Source organism: Caenorhabditis elegans, chromosome V (genome assembly GCF_000002985.6).
Source record: "Caenorhabditis elegans chromosome V".
Classification (NCBI taxonomy): domain Eukaryota; kingdom Metazoa; phylum Nematoda; class Chromadorea; order Rhabditida; family Rhabditidae; genus Caenorhabditis; species Caenorhabditis elegans.
The window spans coordinates 2097739-2119773 of NC_003283.11; the positions used below are offsets into that span (position 1 = coordinate 2097739).

At 37.3% G+C, this 22035-nt stretch overlaps 7 protein-coding genes and 2 non-coding genes across 13 annotated transcripts; 4 read left to right on the forward strand and 5 right to left on the reverse strand.

Annotated features, from left to right (window-relative positions):
* Positions 1–214: 214 nt before the first annotated feature.
* On the forward strand, positions 215–1420 carry clec-208 (C-type lectin domain-containing protein; the record flags this gene model as incomplete). The annotated part of the gene is made up of 5 exons (NM_071168.4): positions 215–418; positions 462–567; positions 628–814; positions 1151–1246; positions 1295–1420. 5 exons carry the CDS (start codon positions 215–217, stop codon positions 1371–1373), a joined length of 672 nt encoding a protein of 223 aa, NP_503569.1. The 3' UTR covers positions 1374–1420.
* Positions 1421–1601: 181 nt separating this feature from the next.
* Positions 1602–2337, forward strand: F36F12.7 (uncharacterized protein). Its single transcript, NM_071169.4, has 3 exons — positions 1602–1647; positions 1701–1955; positions 2235–2337. Exons 1-3 carry the CDS (start codon positions 1621–1623, stop codon positions 2301–2303), a joined length of 351 nt encoding a protein of 116 aa, NP_503570.1. The 5' UTR covers positions 1602–1620; the 3' UTR covers positions 2304–2337.
* gtnt-25 (Glycosyltransferase family 92 protein) lies at positions 2323–5480 on the reverse strand (the record flags this gene model as incomplete). Of its 2 annotated transcripts, NM_071170.5 has the most annotated exons (8): positions 2323–2503; positions 2602–2737; positions 3477–3583; positions 3634–3872; positions 4025–4505; positions 4552–4660; positions 4708–4839; positions 5249–5480. In NM_071170.5, the coding sequence occupies 8 exons, from the start codon at positions 5467–5469 to the stop codon at positions 2372–2374; spliced, it is 1557 nt and encodes a 518-aa protein (NP_503571.1). The 2 variants fall into 2 exon arrangements, with proteins under 2 accessions (NP_503571.1, NP_001300098.1); NM_001313169.3 differs by lacking the exons at positions 3477–3583; positions 3634–3872; positions 4025–4505; ... (1 more) ...; positions 4708–4839; positions 5249–5480 and having other exon boundaries at positions 2372–2503; positions 2602–2727.
* A 439-nt stretch (positions 5481–5919) lies between these two features.
* Positions 5920–8338, reverse strand: gtnt-23 (Glycosyltransferase family 92 protein; the record flags this gene model as incomplete). Of its 3 annotated transcripts, NM_001313155.1 has the most annotated exons (7): positions 5920–6214; positions 6391–7104; positions 7173–7288; positions 7341–7449; positions 7686–7817; positions 8058–8129; positions 8190–8338. In NM_001313155.1, 7 exons carry the CDS (start codon positions 8336–8338, stop codon positions 5920–5922), a joined length of 1587 nt encoding a protein of 528 aa, NP_001300084.1. The 3 variants fall into 3 exon arrangements, 2 of the variants coding, with proteins under 2 accessions (NP_001300084.1, NP_001300085.1); NR_132527.1 differs by lacking the exon at positions 8190–8338; NM_001313156.1 differs by lacking the exons at positions 8058–8129; positions 8190–8338 and having other exon boundaries at positions 7686–7795.
* Positions 7924–7977, forward strand: F22F7.9. The gene has a single exon (NR_068629.1). It is a non-coding gene; the product is annotated as an Unclassified non-coding RNA F22F7.9 (non-coding RNA).
* On the reverse strand, positions 7924–7977 carry F22F7.10. The gene has a single exon (NR_068630.1). It is a non-coding gene; the product is annotated as an Unclassified non-coding RNA F22F7.10 (non-coding RNA).
* A 321-nt stretch (positions 8339–8659) lies between the features above and the next one.
* On the reverse strand, positions 8660–11645 carry ckb-4 (Choline/ethanolamine kinase). 2 transcript variants are annotated; one of them, NM_071172.7, is made up of 9 exons: positions 11545–11645; positions 11344–11471; positions 10069–10317; positions 9911–10021; positions 9621–9783; positions 9499–9575; positions 9123–9270; positions 8918–9058; positions 8662–8872 (listed from the first exon to the last, which is right to left on the reverse strand). In NM_071172.7, the coding sequence occupies exons 1-9, from the start codon at positions 11560–11562 to the stop codon at positions 8762–8764; spliced, it is 1146 nt and encodes a 381-aa protein (NP_503573.1). In that variant the 5' UTR covers positions 11563–11645; the 3' UTR covers positions 8662–8761. The 2 variants fall into 2 exon arrangements, 1 of the variants encoding a protein (NP_503573.1); NR_132528.1 differs by lacking the exon at positions 11545–11645 and having other exon boundaries at positions 8660–8872.
* A 1284-nt stretch (positions 11646–12929) lies between these two features.
* On the forward strand, positions 12930–17164 carry gtnt-22 (Glycosyltransferase family 92 protein). The gene is made up of 6 exons (NM_071173.5): positions 12930–13250; positions 13684–13815; positions 13861–13969; positions 14026–14141; positions 15133–15846; positions 16456–17164. The coding sequence occupies exons 1-6, from the start codon at positions 13003–13005 to the stop codon at positions 16748–16750; spliced, it is 1614 nt and encodes a 537-aa protein (NP_503574.3). The 5' UTR covers positions 12930–13002; the 3' UTR covers positions 16751–17164.
* Positions 17165–17747: 583 nt separating this feature from the next.
* Positions 17748–20936, reverse strand: bgnt-1.2 (B3GNT1, Beta-1,3-N-acetylGucosamiNylTransferase 1, homolog). The gene is made up of 9 exons (NM_001313157.4): positions 20829–20936; positions 20558–20694; positions 20301–20493; positions 19999–20101; positions 18574–18853; positions 18409–18525; positions 18157–18250; positions 17967–18103; positions 17748–17898 (listed from the first exon to the last, which is right to left on the reverse strand). The coding sequence occupies exons 1-9, from the start codon at positions 20904–20906 to the stop codon at positions 17817–17819; spliced, it is 1221 nt and encodes a 406-aa protein (NP_001300086.1). The 5' UTR covers positions 20907–20936; the 3' UTR covers positions 17748–17816.
* Positions 20937–22035: the final 1099 nt, after the last annotated feature.

Below are 22035 nucleotides of genomic sequence, written 5' to 3' on the forward strand. Positions count from 1 at the left end.
TGAGCAGGTGACATCTAACCGGTAAGTTTCTACCTAACTTTTTAGCTGTCACCATCTTGAAACAGCAAACAAACAATCATTTGTCCTCCGATTTTATTGCAACAAACCGCACTTGGTTGCAGGGAAGCGGAAGCTAAACTCCTTTTTTTTATTATTATTTTCCCGATCACCATATAAAACCCAAAACTCCACGCGTTACGAAACATTTTGAAACATGCTAGTTGTTTTCCTGTTCGTGCTACTCTCTACCACCTATGGTATCGACTTTTCGGATTCTTCCGAATCATGTGAAGATGGTGGACGGGGTGGCCACAATCACGGACGTCCACCAAGACCACCAGGCAATGGTGGAGGTGGAAGAGTATGCGACGCCGGGTGGAAGTTCTTCTCGAGACCAAGTGGTGGATGGTGTATTAGGGTAGGTTACAGTAACCCTATGATATTCTACAATTGTGATTCAGGTCTTCGCAGGCCGCCTTGGTAGAGATTCTGCAAACCAAGTATGCGCCACCCACGGAGGAGTACTCTCAGGGATGCAGAATGTCGAAGAGATCAACTATATCGTTTGTGAGTTTTGGCTTTTTTTGAGTAAAACTTAAAACTTCTGAAACCACAGCGAAATTTCAGCCCAGTCTGTGAGATTGATTTCCCCAGAAGTCAGTGGTGGCGTTTGGGTAGGAGCTCGACGCCGACCAGCTTGCATCAGCTCAGGGATCACTGCAACTTGTACGAAGACCAACAGTTTCTACTGGACTGACATCTCGGCTACTGGAATCAATGGAATGCTTTTCACGGATGGAGAGCCAAATAATGGGTAAGTCAGATGGGTTTCGGTATGGGTGCCTTCGTAGGCAGGCACGTCTTCTCTGCCTCGTAATAAATTAGGCTTGACAGGAAGGCACGTCTTCCTACATACGGCCTGATACCAGCCTGATGCGTTCAGGCCAATAGAGTGGCATGCACGTGGGCATGATTACCGATTACGAAAACGTTCAATTTTGGCAATTGCCGATATGACCGAAAAATATTGTACCCGCCTATCTCCTGCCTGCCTGCCTGCATAACGGCCTACCGCCTATTTTGCAGATAGGCGTTGGTTGCCTTGTAGGCAAGCACGCATTCTATAAATCTAAACTTTTCCATTTTTTAGAGCTGCTGCATTGGATCAGGATTGTGCATTGCTTACGGTTGCCAGCACCCCGTTGGTTATGAACGCTTTCAGAACTGGTCAAATGGATGATGTTCCGTAAGTTCTTGTTGGTAGACACAACCAGCAGGGCAACCTAATTTCCAGATGCACATGGCAGGATCCTCGCCCATCCTCCGATAAGGCTAACAAGGGATATGTGTGCGGAAAGAAAGCGAGAAGATGATCTGTATAACTTTTTATTTTGTTGAATAAAAAATTTTGTATCGGAAAACTTGCTCAACCAAAAAATTTGAAAATTAAAAAATTTAATAGTTTTCACGAGAAACGTGATGGGAAAAACTTGCATTAAACTTGCACAAATAATACAGTTGGAAAAATAACTCAACGTGAACTTATAAATACAAAATAAATAACATCCACGAATCACTACAGATTTCACTCATTTCCTGAAGTTTCACAAACTTGTTAAAATGTATGAAATTGTGTTGCTTTTCAAGGTGAGTCGAGTTTCAGATTTCCCAAGCCTTCAAGCCATTCAAACAATTTTCAGATAATCCTCCAAATTCTGCCACTTGTTCCCGTCCTTTTCATGTGCAAGAAATCAAAGCCAAGTGGGGCTAAGCCAGTCGCGGATACTCCGCCAGCAGCAATGATTGCTCCACGTTCTCGTACACCGTCGCCAGGAGCCGGCAAGCGTTCAGTGCCACGCGATGGAGTTTCATCGTCAGTTTCTAGCTCGACGGTCTCTAAGAACGAGCCAGCGAAGAAAAGCCCCAACAATCGTGGCATGTCGCAGACTCAGGAGGTATGTATTTGTAAAATTTTCTCGAGTTTTTGATGTCGCCCGCGAGTCAGAAAGTCTCATTCCGCTTTGATCTACGAAAAATGCGGGAGAAGAGACGCAGACATCTCAACTGGTTTTGCATGGTTAAGAATGAAAAAATTCCCGCATTTTTTGTAGATCAAATCGCGATGAGGCTTTCTGACACCACGTGGTCCGCGACTTGCTCGCTGTAGCCCCCTATTGCTCGGTGCTGGCATTTATCAAATTTTACAAACTTTTTAATAAACTTCCACATTTCAGGTCACTATCAACAATGGCTTTGAAATGGGCAAAGGGAGACAGAGCCCCGTCTTCAGTGTTATCGTTTAGAAGTATACTAGCATCAATAAAACCGTTTCAAGCTCTTCATTTTTTTTTATATACAAAGCCTGATATCTCTATTCATAGCATCCCAAATTCCTTGTAAAATAATATTCGGTGACAAAATGGAATGTGTAAGGTTTTGTGACTTTCCCGGAGTGATAGAGACCATCAGAGTGTCGACATGGGATTTTGTCGTTGTTGGGGAGCTGGAAATATTATAGGTAAGGTAAATTTTAAAAACGCCTGCCTGCCTTGTGACTACACCTACCAACGAGTAGGCAGGCATAAGGTAGGCACATCTCACCTTGCACGCTTTCGTATTCACACATTGCCCCTTTCCCTGCTTTTGAGCTTCCAGGCAAGCCTTCAATTTTGTTGAATAATAATCTTCGGTTGGCAATTGTTTCACAAATTCTTGAATACTCGGCATGAGGAGCGTCCTGGAAAATTAGAAAATTGAGATTTAAAATATGTTTCCATAGAAGATCAAGCCTCGCGCTTCCAGTTGTTTTTTTTTAATAATTAATTTAAATTAGAAAATCGTATTAAAAAACTATGCAAACACGGGACACCGGACTTTACGCAAACATGCAGAAAACCGGCGGTAGGCAGGCAGGCACCAGTGCCTATCTACGCGCCTCCAAGAGCACTTTTATAGATTTACAAATACACATGGTGTCAGGCTGTCCCATCACGGTTTCATCTACAAACAACGCGGGAATTTTTTGCCCAAAAAATGTGACATCAGCACGTTCATAACCATGTAAAATCTGTTGTGGATTTTGAGTCTCAACTCTCACAATTCTCGTAGATCTACGTAGATCAAACCGAAATGAGACTCTCTGACACCACCTGCAGGTGGCGTCAGAAAGTCCCATTTTGCTTTGATCTTCAAAAAAATGTGGGAGAAAAGACGCAAACATCTCATCCGATTTCGCATGGTTAAGCGCGTGCTGACGTCACAATTTTCTGGAAAGATATTCCCGCATTTTTCGTAGATCAAACCGCAACGAGACAGCCTGATATCCTTTGCACCTGCAGATAGTTATCTATCAATGTCGGCTGTATCAATAATGCGACGTCACGAAAATGTACCCCTTTCTTGAGAAACTCGATAATCAGATTTCTTTTCGATCTGCGATTTCTGATACTAGTGACTCTCCCGGAATATCAACTAACTCTTTCAATTCTTGATCAATCTCTGCCAGCTGTTCCTCACTCAAAAGTTGCCTATCCGTAGTCAGTGGATTCATTGGGATTACTGTAGAGTTGTCGATTTCGGATGTCTGAAAATATACTAAATATTTCCTGTAATTTCAGCCCATCGACTACTAACATATTCCAAATTGCTGAATCTTAAAAATGCATTCGTTAAAATCTCTTTTCTAGTCAGATAATGTGGCTTATCGTCTTGCTCCGCCAGGTAGACCGGGTGCTTTTCAGCTTCCGTCGAGTAATAGGCCCATGTGGAATTGTACCGTTCTGGGCGAACAATTGCTCTTCCCATTTTTAAAGTTTCTCCGGATTGAGCCCTCGTCAGAAGTGCTCCGAGACTTTGGTTCTCTGGGGAGCTGTCTGAAATTTGCTCTTTTAAGTAGAAGCCGAAACGCCTTGCATGAAGCAGGCAGGTTCCAGGCAGGCGCCAGGTCCTAAAACCGCGCCTGGCTACCATAAAATTCCTAATTTTGCAAAATTCGCAAAATACAAAATTAATTGATAACACTTACATTTCACAGACTGCTGTTCTACAACCTGATAATAAAGTGCACTAATCTGATAGCTTCCCTCATATTCCCTCTCAAATTCTTCATAATAAGTTAGTGTATTCAACGGAAACAATAAATCTTCAATTTCCATAAATCCAATAAACTGTGCTGCTTCCTTATACTGTAACAGACAATCCGTAAATGCGGCCGCCGGATTTCTCAGCTCCGAATTTCTGCTCGGCTCCAAAAACGGGCGAGCAACCTGCGAGAACTTTGGCGTCAACCAAGGTTGAGTGGTGACAATCCCGAGTTGGCCGAGTTCCCGGACCATTTGATAGTAGTTTTCGAGCATTGTCATCATGTAGACATGAAGGTGGGCTCCGAATTTGTTGGAAACTTGAAGTTGCATTAGGAAGGATTGCCATTGCTCTGATGCGAAAAGGGGTGCAATACAGAAGACCACAGGCTTGGTAGATTGCACTTTTGGCTCAGAGAATGGGAACTGTAAAGTTGAAAGTAAGTAGGCAGGTAGGTAGGCAGGCACGTACCGTAACAAGCCCATTTCTTGTCTCAATCTCTAATTTTGACATCGAATCCAACGTGTTCGTCTGGATCAGTACTGTAGTGTATTTGCAACTTTCATCCGGGTTTTGCTCACTTGAAATTGATTTTTTAGATATTTTAGCCAAAAAAGAATAACTTACGTTGTCAACTTCCCATCGGTTACAAATCGATTGGTGGAGTTTGTTCCGACGATTTTCAAAATGAAATCGTTCAAATCGGTTACGGCATCTTTGTGCATAGTGGCCACAATTGCTACGGCGTTTTTTCCAAGCCTGAAAAAAACAAAATCTGAGAAGCAAACCTAGAGCATGAGCCTAGGGCTTAAGCATAAGCCTAAGCCTAAGCCTAGGGCTTAAGTTTAGTGCCTGAGCCTATAGTTTAAGCTTAGGGCTTAAGCCTCGGGCCTAAACCTAGGACCTAAGCCTTGGGCCTAAGCCTATGGCCTAAGCCTAGGGCCTAAGACTATGGCCTAAGCCTATGGCCTAAGCCTATGGCCTAAGCCTATGGCCTAAGCCTATGGCCTAAGCCTATGGCCTAAGCCTATGGCCTAAGCCTATGGCCTAAGCCTATGGCCTAAGCCTATGGCCTAAGCCTATGGCCTAAGCCTATGGCCTAAGCCTATGGCCTAAGACTATGGCCTAAGCCTAAAACCTATGCTAAAAACTAACCCCAAAAACTTACGATTTAGAATTCGAGTAAAAGTATGCATTATGAATAAATGCATTTTCTTCTCCAACTTCCATCAAATGCATCTTTTCATAAAATTCGCGTACTTCATCATTTCCTCCGCTGAACAAAAATATAATCAGACATATGACGGATATCACCAAAAATATAGAAGCCCACGGCAATCTGAGCTGTGATTTCACTGTCTTCCATTTATTGGTTTTTGGAAGAAGCATTGTCTGAAAATGTGAATTTCAAAATGTTCCAAAAGACGCGAAAAATTGGAAAATATATCTGTATTGAGAAAAGGACGGATTTGAAGCAGGTACGGAGATTGGTATCTGGTGAGATGCTTATCCCCCGAGGCTGCGAGGCAACAAGGCTTCAAAATTCGTTCAGCAAAAAGTGGAATAGAGAAACGAAATTATTGGGAAAAAAATTTAGCGGAAACTGTATGGAGTCATGACGATTTTTGGTAGCAACCTCATGGGAGCACTAGGCAGACATGTAGAAATGGATAGGCACGGGAGAACGTAGCTAGTCGCAAGATCGCCAGCTAATTTCCCGCCGTCGCCTCGGTTTTTTCGGTAGAATTTTTTCAAATTGTTACAATCGTAGCTTCAAACTTTTATCATTGCAAAAACTTTTCAAGAGATCACATAATTTATTTAAAAAAAAGTAAATTATCACTGATAACATCCGATATCCCTCGAGAAGAACGAATTAGTTGCATAGTGATAGGTGATAGGCCACATTTTTGGTCCAGAATGGTACGTGGCATCCGAATGGATACATGGTATATTCTCTCGTTGGGGAAGTTCACAATTGAAGGCGTTCACGCAGGTGACGTCATTGTAGAGGAAATTCGTGTCACGGATGTGATAGAAGGATTCGTTGTAGCATTGGAAAACGATGTTCATATAAAAGTCATCATTGGGGAGGATGGAGGATAGGTTTGCAATTTCAGGGCGAGTGAGCATTCTGGAAAATATAATTTATATAAATAATTGGAAAAAGGCAAGTAAGTCTCCTGAAAGGCAGGCAGGCTCTACTTTACTTTCTGCAGATGTGATGACGCAAAACCCAAAAAACGCCAGCTTCCGTGGAAGGTCTGTACCTAACGCCTGTTATCGCCTGCCTACCTCACATGACTATACCTTTTCATATCCTCATTGATTTCCTTCAAATGCTGCTCACTAATCAACTCTGTAATATTATCACCAGGGTTCACGGGAATGGCACCTTCTGGGACATGCTCCAAATTCACCATCGTCATTTTCTTCATGTGGAATATCCCATTCGCCTGACCCACTTTCCTTCTCCAATGAATCCTGTGCTCCTGGTCTTGAGTGAGATATATTGCGTGATTATCCGAATTCCTGGAGTAATGGGACCAAGATGAATTGAATCTTTCTGGACGGAAGAAGCATTTCCCTTGATCTTTTGTGGGAAGCCTCCGCGCATTTTTCACAATTTCCGAAATACTTTGAGCTTCAAGCTTTGCAGATTTTATAGTTCGAAAGTCGAATTTCTGGTATTGCAGTGCACTAATCTCCCAGCTTCCGGCATATTCCCTCTCGAACTCCTCGTAGTAAGAGTTGGCATTTGTTGGAATGAGTATGTCATCCATGTCAATAACTCCAATAAAGCTTACAGCTTCCTTATACATGAGAATACAATCCGTGTGTGCAGCTGCCTGATTTCTGAGCTCCACATTACGATTTGGCTCCAAATATGGTCCATCTGTTGTAGGAAATTTTATTGTGAGCCAAGGTTCAATGGATACAAGACCCAGTTTTTCATATTCCTTGAGCAAGTTGAAGTAGGACTCTACCATAGATACCACGTACAGTTGTAGATGAGCTCCGTATCTGAAAATTCTTAAAATTTAATTTTCAAATTCAAAATTCTTAATAGCAGTCAAAAAATATCCACTTACCGCTTTGAAACATGCAACTGCACCAGAAAAGTCTGCCACTGCTCTGCAGCAAACTGTGGGGAAACGCAGAAAACCACTGGCTTGGGAGCCGAATATTTTGGACGTTTCATAGGTATCTTTAAAACAAGAAGTTTACACCGAGTAGGTAGGCAGGAAGATATAAAATACCTGCATCAAAATCCCATCGGCTTCAATTTCCAGTGTCCTCATATTCTCCAGCAAGTTGGTCTGCGCTAAAATTAGCGAGTAGTCACAACGATCGTCCAGCGCGTGTTCACTGAAAAAAAACCCCCAAAAAGTATGAAAATCACATGGTGTCAGGCTGTCTCGTTGCAGTTTGATCTACAAAAAATGCGGGTTTTTTTTCCTTTTTCCCCCTTGGAAAGTGTGACATCAGTACGTTCTTAACCATGCGAAATCAGTTGAAAAGTCTGAGGGTCTTCTCCCGCATTTTTCGAAGATCAAACAAATCACTTTGAAACCAGCTGAAAATTGTAATTTTATAAATCTTACGTAGTTAAAGTAGCTTTCTTCAGCCATCTTGATGTCCTATTGGTGCCTATCAAGTTGATTGTGTGTCTTGTGATTTTGGAAACTGTCCGCTTGTTCATAGTGGTTACCATGGCGACTGCGTTTCTTCCGAGTCTGGAAAACTTTGTTTTCAGGATTTTCACTATTTCTTAAAAGGTTTTTGTGCCCAGTTAAAATTCCCCGCAAAAATTCTGTGAGACACTCAAAAACTAGAAGTGTATAGCTCAATTTTGAAATTTCTAGGGCTACGGTAGCGCCAAAAGTACGCAAACACTCAGTGTTTGGCTGACACTGTGGTGTTTGCACAGAATACACCACATCTTTCGCGCAAAGTTCAATTGCTTGGGATCTTACGACTTGGAAATTGGATAGTAGTAGGCAGAGTGAATAAATGTGTGAGTGCTTTGAAATGGTTGAATTTTAGATCTGAAAATTTGGAGAATTTCAAATTTTTAGGAAAAAAATAGTGTTTTTTTTTTAACTCACACCGGCTTTGGCAAGAACCTTGGTAGAACAAAAATAGATAAACCTATCAGTAGAATTGCCAGAAACACAAAAAGCTTTAATACTCGAATGGGATGAATTTTATATCGATATCTAGGGAGTACAATAAAATTATACGGCTTGGGATACATTTTCCGTTTCAAAAATATATGTGAATCGATTTTTCGGCGAAGCGCAAATTTTCTAGATCTATCTTTATCTTGTTATGGGATGTTTTCGGTCTACGGAACGATTTGTAAAAAAATTTGGTGAAAAAATAGTCGGGCGGACGGATGGAAGATTTAAGTATGAGAATTTTTGAGGTGTAGAAGGAATTCAGGGAAAGGGACTGAAAATATGAAATTTTAAAAAATTATTTTTTAAAATTACATTTTTAATTTGCAGTCAAAACTTTTTTGACATTACGTTAGACCATAAAAAAATATTATTGAAAATTTGGCAATTTACCAAAATTGAAATTTTAAAAATAAATTTATTCAGAAATCAAAAATTAGAAAAAATTCAAACAGGAATGATGGGAAGATCTAAAATGAGATGAATGAATTAGCAACGTTTTATTTCTTGAACTGCTCATAAATAGCTCTCGACTGCTCTTTCAAGTGGAAGTACATGGAAAAGCGGTCACTGGCGATAACATCCAAATCCATCCCGATTTCGTATTTTGCCTGTAATTTAAAATTCAGAACACAATCTCAACTAGAAATGTATACCAAATGTTGCCTAAGTGACCATACTGCCCAGAACATATTGACCAGTGGAATGAAAAATTTGCACTCCAACATGAGAGACTCCACTTCAGCGGCACGCCCTTCAGTCAGTGGGAATTTTTGCTTCGGGTTAGCGGTTTTCATCTGGAAAGAAAAATATTATAACAAATACACCATTTTTCTAATAAAAAGAATGATCGGTTCTCACCTTGTACTGCGTATCAATGTATGCTTCACAAAAGATCTGGAGGTTCGGATGATTTTCCATATAATCCTGATCAATGACGAGACCTGGCGGAGTTGGATCCCGATAGTCAAAGGCGTTTTCGCATAGGAACATGCACAAGTCAAAACCTCTGAAATCATTGTACTGTAGGTGACTGTAGGGGTAGGATTTTGAGCTTTTGAAGGTATAGTGGGTTTGGTTTGGTGGGAGGATATTGCGCGTGTACTGTAGGGGACTGTATGGGTACTGTAGGTATACTGTAAAATTGCTGTAGCCTCAAAAAAATTTGGATAGTGTCCGGGTACTGTAGGATTACTGTAGTTCGGGAAAAATGAGTTTTGAAATTTGTTACACTCACCTCCAATTGTAAGAAGAATACTCAAAATCTATAAACACAATTTCCTTGGTGTCGTTCAGCTCGAGAACGTTCAGTGGCTGCAAAAAAAATTAGTTTCTTAAATTTTTCTCAAATTCACCTACCGCCAAATCGTTATGACTGAAAACAATCGTCTCATCGAAAACTTTGCACCATCTCTCAAAAGTAGCAATTTCCTGTTCGATTTGCTCCACGGTGAGCTCACTCGGCATGCTATCATACTTCACAGAGTGTGGGCACATTTTGAGAACTTTTCCGCCGAGTGCTCTGAAATTATCAAATATTTCAAAAAAATTTGAAAAAAGTGGAAAAATTAAAACATCAGCGGACATCTCCGGGGTCTGCAAATTTTTATGCATTCGCCTGTAAAGTGTCGGGCACTACTTTTACTAACTTGTATCCTTCCAAGTTCTCCTTGATAAACTTGAGGGCTCCAGCGCTTTTTGAGATCGGAACTTCAATATCATGGTATTTCGGGTAGAGTGAGCCAACTTGTCGGGCAATTCTGGAAAATAGGGAAAGTTTCAACTTTACAAATCGCCAAAAACTTACTCTGGAAGTTTAATAGAATCGACGTCAAGCGTTCTGCTTGGCAAGAACTCTTCGAGGCGACCTCCAGGGAAGAATCCATAGAGCTTAGGGCCTAGACCACGTTCAGACAAAACCGAGAACACCACTGTCTCTGTGAACACTTGGGATGGAGCCTGACGATGAATTCTGATGAGGAAGCAGGAAGGGGTATCCGGAGATAATTTGGTAGAAGCTGAGGTTGCCAAGTAGAGAATGTTGGATTGGCCACCGCTGAAAAATTAAATGATTCTAGAACTTTTCCTTTAGAAATTGGAATTCAAAATTTGATTTTATTACCTTTCGGAATATTTTTTAAAAAATCTAAAAAAGCCAAACTATGTACATATTTTTTTTTGCTTCAATGTCTCTGCCAACACTTTTTTTCAATTCGACGCCAACTTAGGTATTTGGTGTGTAAAACATCAGCCGTTAGAAAAATTCAAAGAATTTGATTTTCCCACTCAAAACTTTTTTTCAAAAAATTGAACTTTCCCGGCAAATTTTTTCCCAAAAAAAATTTGAATTTCTCGCCAAACACGCGATGTCAGAATGTCTCATTTCGGCTTGATCTACAAAAAATGCGGGAGACGAGACGCAGAGTTCTCAACTGATTTCGCATGGTTAAAGGCGGAGTAGCGCCAGTGGGGAAATTGTTAAAAACCACTCCTTTGGTCCTAAAATGACCAAATATCATGATAAAACTTTTCAAAAAATTTTTGAAAATTTTTTATTTACTGTCAAAAAGTGGCAATTACTCAGTTTTTGCCACTCATAATTTTGGAAGTCGACCAAAAAAAAAATTTTTTTTGGACATTTTTTATGTTTTAATTTTGTTTAAATTATTTGTATTAAAACATTGTAGGGGTCGAGACATGTGACATTTCTTTAAATTTCCTCAAATGCTCGTATTTTTCCAAATTTTGGTAATTTTCCAAAACTTTGACCGGAAATTATGAAAAAATCTAAAAATTTTTGGAGTGTTTTATTATGGTATTCGGTTGTTTTAAATCATTATACGTGCATTTAGACAAAATTCCCACTGGCGCTACTCCACCTTTAAGAACGCGCTGACGTCACTTATTTTTGGGCGAAAAAATCCCGCTTTTTGTAGATCAAACCGTAATGGGACAGCCTGACACCACGTGGCCAAATTTATTCCCAAAAAATTGAATTCTCTCGCCTAATTTTTTTCTTAGAAAATTGAAATTTCCCGGCAAAATGTTTCTATAAAGTTTCCAGAATTCAAAAATTCCTTACGTTATCTGTGTCACTGTGACCTCACTCTTCTCCACAAGCGCCCATCCTCCACGTAGATAGTCGCTTCCGAGCTCAATCACTTTTTCCAATATCACATCTGATTCTAGTGAATTTTCAGCGAACAATGTCTGAAATTATATATTCTGAATATTTAACTTGGAAAATTTGAGAATTTTCAAAAAAAAAATTGATAAAACTCACTCCTATAGCCGAGATCATTTTTCCCGCAGAAAATGAATAAAAAAAGAATAATATATAACTTTAAAAAATCGAACAGAATGACCTTTAAATAAATACACGTAGTGCAAAGTTTGCTTGCATACCCCCGTATTTTGTAGCTAGCTGACACTTTCTCTGCGTCTCATGCCCTCTAGTACATTTCTATAGAGCACGTTTGTATAAGTCAATTATGTGCAAGGGTGTCACAGACTTACCTAGTTGGGAAAAAAACCAATAACAAAGAAAATATTGATTTTCGCAGTGAGACCAGAAAAAAAACATTTTTCGACGCCATGAATTAATACTTTTTTGCTTTAAATAATAGAAAATGAATCGTAATGACTGAATATAACTGTTTACAAAATCATATACTTTTCTTTTTAATTTCGCAAAAAAATTTCGGTGTCGTTAATGAAATTACAGAATGAAAAACACAAAAAATACAGTTAAATTGGCGACAAACCCCCAAAAAGTAGACAGAAAATTTTTAAAAAATATTTAAATTTAGAAAAATATGACTCATTTTTCATTATTTGAATAAAAAATACCACAAACAATACTCAACTTTTATATAGAAAATCATATGAATAGACTATTTTTGCAAATTTGAAATACGCCAAAATTTCGATGCCACATGTGACGTCACACGCGTGCCTTCTGCTTGAAAATGGTCTGATCACATCCACTGCTAATCGAAAAATTCTTATCGAGTACGAATTCAGAAACATGTACATACAGACCAAAAATCGCGTTTCATCTGGAAATTGAAAACGCCGTTTTATAGATTTACAGATAATAAATACAAAATTGGGAAGTTTCAAGGGGAAGAAATGAAAATTTTGAACGATGCACCATAACTCAAAAGCAAAGTTATTGAGAACTAGAGACCTTGAACCATTTTATAGGCGGAGTTTAATTGGGTAATGTAACTCATCAAGTAATTTTTCGCTTCAAGATCATAGCAGTGAAAAAACATTTTCCGAGAAAATTTTTAGCAGGAAATTTAAATTTTCCAAAAATAATGGTGTAGGAAAATTCAATTTAAAAAAAAACATTTTTGGCGGGAAATTCAAATTTTGAAACCATCTAGAAACTTCTAGAAACTTCAGAAAAGTTATAGAAAGCTTTGGACGGTTCTAAATATTTCTGGAAACGTCTGGAAGGTTGAAAACATTTTAGGAAAAACGCCAACTAACAAATAACATAAAAACATGTCAGAATGATCTTTTGACCTTTTTCTCCTCGAAATATCCAACCCTTCTCTATTCCACAACATTTTTGAGAAAGTGTAACAACTCCAGAACAGGCACCTTATCTGATCCGCACCTTTTTTCCTCCGGTTTCAACATTTTTGCCCCCTTTCTCATTTGTATCGAAATCCGAAGCACACCCACTCGGTCTTCACTTTTATCTCATAAGTTGAGTGGAGATCTTCCAAAAATGGAAACATTTTTGCATCCTATTGGTTATAGTCTACTTACCCTTAAAAAGTACCCGTATCGGCTTCATCCATTCCGAATTTTGAAATTCATTGCGTTCATATTATCACTGATTTTGACTTGTCTTATGATAACACCATTAATATTTAACAGCGACTCGTTTTTATTTGATGTTCCGAAAGAAGTACCCATACTTCAGAGTACACATACTTTTATTCATTCTGCATATTATTATCCTGTTTCTAAATCGTAAGTTTTTTTTGTTGAAATCTTTCCAAAATTTTCGGGCAATCAAAATTTTTCAAAATAAAAAGAGAAACATTTTGACTGAAAATTCCAACTTTTTGAGAAAAATATCAAGTTTTCTTAAAAAGATTTTTAACTGGCAATACGCTTTTTTTTCAAAAAGACCTTATATTTTCAATAATTTTTACTCCTCAAAAGTGTGAGGTAAGCCTTAGCCTAAGCCACAGACCAAAAATTTTGATAACGGACAAAATTATGGGAATGCTCAGTTTTCACCTAACATAATTTTGGAAGTTGACCAAAAACATTTTTTTATGATTTTCATATTTTAATTCCAATGCAAAAAATTTCTTTAAAAATTCGTAGTTTTGGAAACTCTGGTAATTTAACAACAATATTGTCTAAAAATAAAAAAAACCCAGGAAACTATTTCCAGACTTGGAAACAATGCGGTTGCCATCGTGACCACCATGAACAAAAGAACCGTCCCAATAATCACAGATTACACAATAAACATTCATGGAAGTCATATCAAGAAAAAAGTTGGCAAAGTGGCCACTTTGACAACGTGAGCTTAATATTTTTGAACCAAAAATTAATATTGAAATTCCAGTGAGCATTTACTCAACGATCGATGCGACTATTCATTAGTTCTAATACAGGCAAATACATTGGGAGGCATGACAAAATTGGAAATCGAATCGGGAGGTGTTACAGTTGAGGTTAGAGAATTTTTTAGGAACTTAAAAATTTCAAAAGTAATTTTTAAAAAATTCAGATTCCCTTCAAAAGCCCGAAATATTCTGCTCCAAAACCTGTTGTTTTCTGTATTTCTCCACAGTTTGCCGCCGAGCAGTGGCAAACATTTTTGACTCAACTGCACATTTCTAAAAGGTTTGTGCGCAATGTTTGAGTTAAAAGCAAGCTTTTTCACTTTAAAATTTAATTTTCAAACAGAATGCTTTATTTTTGAGCTAGTTTGAGCTAATTTTCTAAGAAAAATATATAAGTTCATCTAAAAAATATACAAATGTCTAGAAGAATTTCACGAGATTTTTTCTTGGAATATATTTGTGAAGCACAATGGTTTTTTTGCTCAAAATGAGAGAAAGCAGACTCAATATACCAAATTTGATTGTAAAAAAAACACGTCGTGCCAGGCTGTCTCATTACGGTTTGATCTACAAAAAATGCGGGAATTTTTTGCACAAAAAATGCGACGTCAGCATGTTCTTAACCATGCGCAATCAGTTGAGAACTCTGCGTCTCTTCTCCCGTATTTTTTGTAGATCTAAGTAGATCACGCCGAAATGGGAAATTCTGACACCTCGTGAAAAATGAATAAAACTTTCAGAAGTTTCTGTGATTTTTAATTTTTTTTTCAAAAAATTCAGAAAAAGCTGATGCCACTATTGGAGACTTTTCCGATTTTTAAAAATTGTATATTGATTTTTTTTCGGGTTTTCTCTAATTTTTGATCTTTTTTCAATTAAACTTCAAAATTAAAAACTGAAAAAAAATCCATTCGAGTTTGACGAAAAACAAAAAAGTTGCACAACCACGTGGCGTCAAGCTGTCTCATTGCGGTTTGATCAACAAAAAATGCGGGAACTTTTCCCCAGAAAAATGTGACGTCAGCACACGCTTAACCATTCGAAATCAGTTGAAGAGTCTGCGTCTCTTCTCCCGCATTTTTCGAAGATCAAACCCAAATAAGGCTCTTTGACTCCCCGTGAAAATGTTCTATTTTTTTCTGGAAAATTTATTGAAATTCTAAAAATTTCAAAGAATGTTTACTATTTACTATTTCCAACAAAATACTTTTTTGAAAATTTATTTAAGACTTTCTGGAGCGGTATTTTTTATGCAAATAAAAATTTTTCAGATATGGAGCCCATGTGCATCTCTACGTGGTATCCATGGTGGAGTCCTACTACAAATTAATTAAAGAATATGAAAAACTGGGACTTGTATCCATTGAACCTTGGCTCACGATCAAATTTCCCGTAACAGATGGACCATATCTAGAGCCAAATCGCAATGTGGAGCTCAGAAATCAAGCAGCTGCACACACGGATTGTATTCTCATGTATAAGGAGGCTGTGAGCTTTGTTGGAATTCTAGACATGGATGATATACTTATTCCAAATAAAGCAAATTCTTATTACGAGGAATTCGAGAGAGAGTACGGCGGCAGTTGGTACATTAGTGCCTTGCAATATGGAAAAGCAGACTTTGAAACTATAAAAGTCGCCGAACTAGAAGCTCAGAGTATATCTGCAATTGTGAAAAATGCGCGGAGGCTTCCGACAAAAGATCAAGGGAAATCATTTGTCCGTCCAGAACGATTCAACTCATCTTGGTCCCACTACTCCCGGAATTCGGATAACAAGCCAATGTACTGGACACCACACCAAACTGTACCATTGTCGATGAGAAAAAAAGCGATGCAATATAATGGGATATTCCATATGAAGAATATGTATTTGACTAATTTGACTAAAGTCAGGGACGGAGCGGTTCCGGTGAATCCGGGGGATAATATTACACAGCTGATTAGTGATCAACATTTACTGGAAATTGACATGGAAATGAAGAGGTGAGTTTTTTCAACAAAGTGGCCTAGAAAAATGTCGGTGGCCGAATTTTGTTTTTTTAACTGACATGATCTGAAAGCGATTGTCGCAATCATATTCCGTGGATCCCAGCGTTGAAGAAAAAATCGATAATTTGATTTATAAAAACCGATCAAATACACACGTGTTGCCAGGCTGTCCCATGGCTTCACTGCACACGAAGAACGGGAATTTTTTTTTGAAATTTGTGACGTCACAGCGCATTGTTTTTTTTCTAAATTTAAACGCCAATTTTTGTGAAATTTTTCATAATTGTTAATTTTGTTAATTTTTAGAATTGACATTTCTCCGAAATTCTAAAAATTTACGAAGTGGAGAAATTGAAAAAAATACAATTAAAAAAATGCCAAACTAATACAAAAATATATTTAAAAAATTAAAAAAAAATTATAATGCAAAGAAAATTAATGGCTTTTGTGAAAAATCAATTTGAGAGGAAAAATCAAGAATTATTATTTGGAAAATTTATAATTTTTATTTTTTGAAAAAAATCGTTGAAAAATTAAAATTTAGATAGGCTTCACATCGATGAGCCCAGCTAAAAAAAACCAAAAAAAAAATCAAATTTCCAGCATCCTCACCAGTGAACCAATTGCGGCACTTTCGGCAACCCTTCCAAAAACGGATTTCTACATGCCAATCATTTTCAAGTGCTACAATGACTCATTCTATCATCTCCGTGACACAAAAACTCTCCTGAATGACGTCACTTGTGTAAATGCATTTGATTGCGAGCTCCCTCAACAGGAAGGAATGCCGTGTACACATTCAGATGCCACGTATCACTCAGGACCGCCCATGTTTCCAATCACATTCCATTGGGCGACGGATGCATACTTTAGTAGTGAGATTGGATGTTATCAGTAGAAAATTAAAAGTTAATTAGAAATCTCTCTTTTAACTTTTTGAGAAAACGGTCTGAAAATGTCCTGTTTCTTATCGTAGAGCTAAAGCCAATTTTAAAGAAAAATTAACCATTTTCACGGTGACCGAACTTCAATTTTCCAAGGCCACGTAACAAAAGTCTAACGGCAAACAACCTGGACTTTTACACGTGGTCGCGGAAAATCTAGGCCAACAAAAGTTCGATTTTCTCAAATACTGGCTCTGTGATTTTTCGATAATTTCGGACAGTTTTCACAAAAACATGCTGGTAAATATTGCTTTAAATCGCAAATTAATTGAGTTTCTTTTCATTACATTTTCCTTGTGATCCTTTGTTTCAGGTTTTCGTATTTTCTGCCTTCATGTTGTAGTTTTGAATAAATCATTCTTGACAAAAAAATGTTTTTCTTGGAAGGATTTTGCAATAAAAAAAATGCCTACCTAAGTACGTGCCTACCTACCACCTATTACTTTTGCAGTAAGCATTTTTGACAGGCGTCGGTCGTCTAGGCAGGCATTTCAAGCCTACTATGAGGTTTAAAACAAATCGACCACGTAAGTTTCTGCAACTGTTAGTAAATGTCAAACATCGCGAAAAACCTCCTTTTGCTTCACAAATTCTAGAATTTGAACGTTCAGTTTTTTCTCCCAAATTCCGTTTCGCACTCACCAAAAATGTCTTTTTTCTAGTTGGCAGAAGACAGCAAGTATTGACTGTACGGAGATTCGGAAATGGAGATAAAAAGTGCGGAACCTATTTTGGATTGAGAATAGAGATACCATTTCGGCATGTGTGTTCCGTTTCAGTTCTAGAATCCAGTTTTTGGAATGAAATTTGGATTTTGGAAAGTGGAGGGACCGAATATTTTGGGAAAATTTACAAATTCCTTTTTTTTCTTATTACTTGTCAATTTTTTCAGACGCCTCAACCAAATTCAATATGTAATGGTTTAGTTGTACATTCCAATAGATTCACTAATTATGATTTTAAAAAATTTATTTTGCTAAAAGTGAGATCGACGGGAAATAAATTTGACAAAAAAACATTCTAATACATCTTGAATCTTCCACACTTGTCCAAAGTGTCCGGGTACTTTTCGTCCATTTCTCTGACATATCTGGCTCCGGCTCTGCAAAAAATTTTAATTGAAAATTGACTGTTAGAATTTTTTTTTGCTAAATCCTTCGAAATACTTACATGTCCATCGCATAAGCTTCCTGATGAGCAATTGTGGCTTTCGAATAAATTGTATTAGTATGCTTAATCCCTTCATGAACATCGAAAACGTGTGACGGAACATGAAACGTGTAACCAGCACGACAAAGGGCGTAAATCTATAAGTTTTGGAGGTTTTTGCTGAAACTGGATTGCCTAAAAATATACAAACCAGAGAGTGCATAACTTTGATTCTGGACGGGAAATAGGCCGCGTTATAGGGGTCGTTACGGTGAAGAATTACTTGAACTTCCCATTCATATCCGCTGAAAAGTTTCAACTGAAAATACTAACTCTTAATACTAAAAACCGAAAAATGTAAGCCTGAAACTGAAAAAGCATGGCCCGACATCTCCCGGTCTCACACATTTCTATAGTTCTGGCGCAACCCGGGAGATGTCGGTACCGCTGAATTTCTACTCACGCAAAAGGAATTTCCATCGTGCTCACTGAAGTTGACTGCTTGGAAACTTCAAACCACTGCTCTAAATGCTCAATGTGATGGCCTTGTGGGAAGAAGCGATGGTGGAATTCGAAGGTTCTAGTTTTTTTTTCGGAAATTAGATTTTTTGAGAACTTTAAAACTTACTTGGAATAAGCCATAGATTGCTTCAACTCAAAGTGAGTTCTAGGCAAATAAGTTCCATTAACCGATTCGAATCTTCGAATTGCCAATACTTTTTTACTTTTTCCGTCGATCATCTCATTTGCCACTTTTTTGAGTTTCCGCGCGAATCCCTCACTAACAATCATATCTGCATCCATAATAAAATGAATATCCGACTTGGCTCCCTGGCGAGCCAAATTTCTCATAAGGTTGCTCGGATATAGTTGGAAGGGTCCTGACAGATGGCTTCGGAGGTAGGATTCTAAAGGGTAGGGTTTAAAGAAACTTTTTAAAGTTTTTTTTAAATGAAAATTGATTTTAATTGTTTTTGGGTTCGTTTTTCAAAAAAATCTTGATTTCACTGTTTTTTACAGCCGACTGTTCCTAACACCTTTGGTGTGCCAAACTAAATTCTCTAAATTTTGTAATTTTTTGATTTAAGACTTTTTTCTATATAAGTATTAATGTTTGATTGAGAAAAATCAAATTCTAGTGTTTAAAATTGGAACAATCATTAAAAAAATAAAAATTCCGAAAATTGTCGAAAAAATATTTCATCAATTGAATATGTAACTTGAACTAAACTGACCAAACTTGTTTGAAATGTAATGAAGCTATAGTTTATGATGCATGATCAGTATATTTTTAAATGTATGTCTGTAAAGTTTCATCAGGAAAGCTTTATCGGCTGCTCAGATATGGGCTTAAACGTCGAGTGGCACCAAAACAAGTGGTAAAAGGTGTGTACAAATGTGGATTTTTCAACTTTTTGCTCTTTTGCTCCCAATTTTTGAGATATCAGGATAAAATTGTAGGTACAGAGGTTTTTTGGTACGCTGAATCCGATTCCGATATTAGTTTTCCATGAAAACGTTTGTAAATACCCTAAACCGCTCAAATCGAGGGGGGTCCCATAACAGTTGGGCGCACTGTATATATACAAATTAAATTTTAAAGGTGGAGTAGCGCCAGTAGGGAAATTGTTAAAAACCACTCCTTTGGTCCTAAAATGACCAAATATCATGATAAAACTTTTCAAAAAATTTTTGAAAATTTTTTATTTACTGTCAAAAAGTGGCAATTACTCAGTTTTTGCCACTCATAATTTTGGAAGTCGACCAAAAAAAAAATTTTTTTTGGACATTTTTTATGTTTTAATTTTGTTTAAATTATTTGTATTAAAACATTGTAGGGGTCGAGACATGTGACATTTCTTTAAATTTCCTCAAATGCTCGTATTTTTCCAAATTTTGGTAATTTTCCAAAACTTTGACCGGAAATTATGAAAAAATCTAAAAATTTTTGGAGTGTTTTATTATGGTATTCGGTTGTTTTAAATCATTATACGTGCATTTAGACAAAATTCCCACTGGCGCTACTCCACCTTTAAGACAAATAAAAACTCACGATCCGCTCTGAACTTCCAGCAAGTTCTGTCTGAAGCTGGAATTTGAATTTTTGGGCAAGTTTGTTGGAATGCTGACTGACGGATTGCAAAGTGAATTGTCATCTGAAAATTAGTTATAGAGTTCAGCTAGAAGTAGAATTTCCAGGCAGGCGCGAAAACGACGCCTGACGCGCCTGCCTTGCACCGTGCCTTCTGTATAGTGCGGCGCTGGACCCGAAAAGTGTCGGCAGCGGCGAAAGGTTGCGAGCAGGTTGAAGGCAGACGTGAGGCCCTGAAACCGCGTTAAAAAACTGAGATTCACCTTCTTCCTGAACTCCTCATCACATCTGTGCACTTCTGCGAGATACTCCAGAGCTTGACTAGAGTGAAAATCAATAAATATCCCAACTGATATAGGTCCATCCCACATTGAGGTCATTTTTTCCAGAGTTAACATCATATCTGAAGTGGCATGGGATGCCAGGGTGATAGGTTCTAGACCGTCTTCTCGAAAGCTGAAATTTTTTCTTTTGATTTTTGGACTAACTAGTTCAAAGATCAATTACTAAAAACACTAACTCTCCTGTTCCTTCCAGAAAATTATACCCCACGCAGTACTGATCTTCGTACATTTCAGTTTGAATTGAATAATTTTTCCGTGTTTCTTCTGGAATATCCGGTTGTTCAACCCAGTAGTCTTTGGATAATTTTTGGTTCTGAAAATTTATATTTCTTCTGTAAGTTATTTAACTTTCAAATATAGAAAATATATTGTTAAAAAATTTATTTTAATTTTTAATTTTCTTTTCCAATTTCGGGAATTCAAAAATACTTCAGCATTTCAACTTACATGTTCAGAAAATATCAAAAAAGTGAAAATAAAACAAGTAGTGTAAATAAATGTAACTTTTAACGAACATCTTGGCATATTGAACTGCAAAAATTCCAAATTTTGAAAGATCAACACCGGAATAATTGTCGAAATTTTTGCGAAACGCAGCGAACAACAAAAAGATGGTTATCCCGGCAAAAAATCTGCCAGGATCCACTTTTCCCAAATTTTTTATCTGATTTTCTTGGTCTCGGAACTTAAAGGTGAAGCTTTCACAATGTTGGTAGGAGACAAAAATCGGCAACAAAAAATTTTAAAAAAAAGTTTTTTCTAGGAACTGTCGGGTAAATAAGAGAAATTAAAATTTATAATTTGAGAATATGAAAAAAAATTCTTGATTTTTTGAAATATTTTTTAACTGAAAAGTAAAAAAAGTTTCATTTATATCCTCGTTAAAACAGTTTTCAAAACAATTTCGATTAAAAAAGTTCTAAAACTTATTCGATGCACCATGATTGATTTTTTTGGATTTTTGTAAAAATTCTATAATCGAAAATGAACTAACTTGAGAATACGAGGTTCTAGAGAATTTAAAAGTTATTCAATTTTTGAAAAATCCAAAAAATTCGAAAAAAAACCTTTTTTCTAGGATCTGTCGGGAAAACATTTTTTCTCGCTCGCTGAAAAATTTGAAAATATTGCTAAAAAAATGATTTCTTGCTTTCTCGGAATACTTTTTAATCTAAAAAGTTTTTTTTCCAGAAATAATGTAAGATACGTCCTCAACCTGGCCGGAATTTTGCTAAAACTCTTCTCCAACGACGAAGAAGACCATCTTTTCCAACTCGAGCATCACGTTAAATCTGCGAGATTAATCAGAAAATATGATTATTCCACAGTAAAAAATCGAAGTAGAATTTTAGAAAACACTTCACTGGAATCATCCAATTTATCTAGACTCATGGTAATATCTGGAAACTTCTCAAGCCGATATGTTGAGGATTCACAAAGCTTTTTCAGATCTCCCTTTGGTCTCTCAGATGCCTCAATTATACTGAAGAATCTAATAATGTATTTCTGGCTATATAATATTTCAACCGTTTCGATAAGCTGTCAAGTATGGTCCAAGTTGATTTCCATACTATCAGAAAAATGCCAAAATGTGCCTTCCTTCAAAATAATAAATCGAAATTTTTAAATTCACGCCAAAAATAAAACACCAAAG